General features: G+C 50.0%; 1 protein-coding gene across 1 annotated transcript in view; it reads left to right on the top strand.

Annotated features, from left to right (window-relative positions):
* The window catches only part of man1a1 (mannosidase, alpha, class 1A, member 1), a gene marked incomplete at its 3' end in the record, with an annotated part of 483,045 nt that extends 482,447 nt beyond the window's left edge, over nucleotides 1-598 (top strand). Inside the window, 2 exon segments of the mRNA XM_084313823.1 lie at nucleotides 473-576; nucleotides 579-598. Of these exon segments, the coding sequence (XP_084169949.1) occupies nucleotides 473-576; nucleotides 579-598 (124 nt within the window).
* Between the last annotated feature and the right edge of the window lie 1,995 nt (nucleotides 599-2,593).

Below are 2,593 nucleotides of genomic sequence, written 5' to 3'. Positions count from 1 at the left end.
AACTAACGGGATACAAATACACCCACCACACAACAGTAACACAAGAACTGTTAACGTAATTAAGGCTTTAATTAAATACACACAGCGCAACACAATGTGTTTCTGAGGAAATTTACCAGACGGATGAATGTGTTTTCATATAATGATTAGATCTTGTTAAACTAATGAATCCTCTCTCTCTCTTTCCTCTGCTCTCGTCTCTACCTCTTTCCTCTCTCCCCTCTCTCTCCCTTGCTCTCTCTTACTTTCTCTCTCCCTCTCCCCTCTTTCTCTGCCCTATCTCCCCCCCCTCTCTGCCTCTCTCTCTCTCCTCTCTGACTCTCTCTCTCGCTCCCTCTTCTTCTCCCTCTCTGTCTCCCCCTCCCTCTCTCTCTGTCCACCCCCTCTCTCTCCCTCCCCCCTCTCTCTCCCCTCTCTGACTCTCTCCCTCTCACTGTCTCCCCCCCCTCTCTGTCTCTCTCCGTCTCTCTAGGTATCTCTATCTGTTATTTTCCGATGATGACCACCTACCGTTTGAGCACTGGGTGTTCAACACAGAGGCCCACCCGCTGCCCGTCATCCGGAGGGAGAACACAGACGGCCCAACGAAGTGGAGTAGAGGCGCCGACACACGGACCCCCCCACCCCCCCCTTCCCCCCCCCACCACCACCCCGCCCCCCCGAATGCTCCGCCCTACCCCCAGGCGTCGAGGGAGGACGATTCTAACGGACCCAGCAGCTGAGTGGCCCAGCCCACTCCCACCCCCTGTATACCTGAGCCTGGAGCCAGCCGTCTAAACCACAGTTGCGTTTCACTGAGTCACTGAGGCTTTCACACCAACGAAGGATAAATAGAACCAGTTCTAACCAGTTCTGCTTCCCGAGGTGTATGACCTTTGTAGCAACCAGGAAGCCATTCAAGGCTAACCGCTATTCATCCAGAAAGTTCTGATGAGGGAATTAAATGTTTTATTATGTTGTGTGGGAGGGATGTATATTCATATACGCCTGGAGAATACAGTATGCCGGCTCTATTTTTTTTTTTTTTTTTTTTTTTTTTAATATTCTTTTGGATTCTGACCCAGCTTCTGTTTTGAGGATTTGCATTTTATTTTAGTTATTTTTCCTTCACTCACTTCCGCCACTCTTTGTGACGGAACGTTCCGGAAGCTCTTCCCCGGCAGGGCGAACAGACTCAGACTCAGCCCGGCCCGGCAAGGAAATACTGAATTGCTGCAGGCTTAAAATAAATTGCCCCTTTTTTCCACCGCTAACGTTACTGTGTAAACAGAATACCTCGAGGAGGGGGTTAGTCGGTCAAAACTACCTTGCCACTTTTAGCTATAATTGCAATGGCCATTTGGTCAATTTAAGAGGCGAGGATTAGATTTTATCACTGATTTTAACAATCACTCCCCAACTGAAATGAGGAAATCTATTTTAATTCGTCAGTGTACAAAGGTCATTTCAGTACAGCGTGTGCTGCGATTACCCCCCCCCCCCCCCCCCATACGATAGCAATAGACGCTTTGAGTGGAATCGTGTGGCTAGGGAACAGCTTGGGCTGCAGTTGAATTCCTCTTGCAGCGTTCTTCACTAACATCAAAAACTGACAGGAGATCGAATTGTAGTCTGTCCTGGAATAGATTTTCATTGTCGAGTTGACACCTTCTGTGTGTATTCAGTTTCCATAGTAACGTTATTGTGGAACGGACGATTCCAGACTCCTCGGTGTCTCGACTTGTTAGATATACAGCTTTACCCGAGTCCTTATCCCAAAGTCGTACCCACCCACCCTCTCTCTACCCTCCTCTCTGAAGAAGAAATGGTCACCATCCGGATCCCTTGTCGACCAATTCATCTGGCCGCTGACCCCCTCACCTGCTCACCGGGGCAATATTCGGCCCGTGGGGAAATCGGCGAGTTATTCCTCGCTTTCGGCTTTCCTTTTCTAAGCATTTTTCGGTGATGGAATGGTGCAGGGGAAAGTTGCGGCACGCCGAGATGTACCCTAGGTTGAAGAAAGAAAACAAATATATACTGTATATGAGGCCAAGATTAGTTGGGCCAGTGCTGAAGAAACCCACTTCAGCTCCCATGCCTTTCTACTGCTTAGATGTCGTGAGTAGGAACAGCTGGGCTGATATGGATAACAGCTGATATGGATAACAGCTGGGGCTGGTATCAGCCAAAGGAGTTCTGTCTGGTACCGGTACCGGTGCTGGTCCCACGGCTGAACTTCCGCATCGCCGTCAATAAGAAACCTGCCGATGTGACGTTTGTTCGCCTTCTGGACCTGAGTAACAAAGACTCTTTTTATTTTCTGGGGTATCTGACCTCCTTCTCCCCCCCCCCCCCCCCCGAATCCTAACTCTTGTGTGACCTTCCCCTACTCCTGACCTTCTGACCTGTACACTTGAGCCCCTGCCCCGTCCCTCTGAGGAAAGAGGTGAGAGAAATGGAACTACCGTATGCGCCTCGTCTCTCCTCCCAGTGTTCTTCACTTCGTCTCAACTACGTTTAGAGAAATCAGTCTGCATTCTGCCCCTGGGCTCCCCTATCCTCCTCTCCCCTCCTCCTCTTCCTGCTCTCCTCCTCCTCCTCCTGAATTCCT

Source organism: Notolepis coatsorum, assembly GCF_963971535.1.
Source record: "Notolepis coatsorum genome assembly, chromosome: 5".
NCBI classification, from domain to species: domain Eukaryota; kingdom Metazoa; phylum Chordata; class Actinopteri; order Aulopiformes; family Paralepididae; genus Notolepis; species Notolepis coatsorum.
This window is presented reverse-complemented; position numbering and strand designations above follow the sequence as displayed.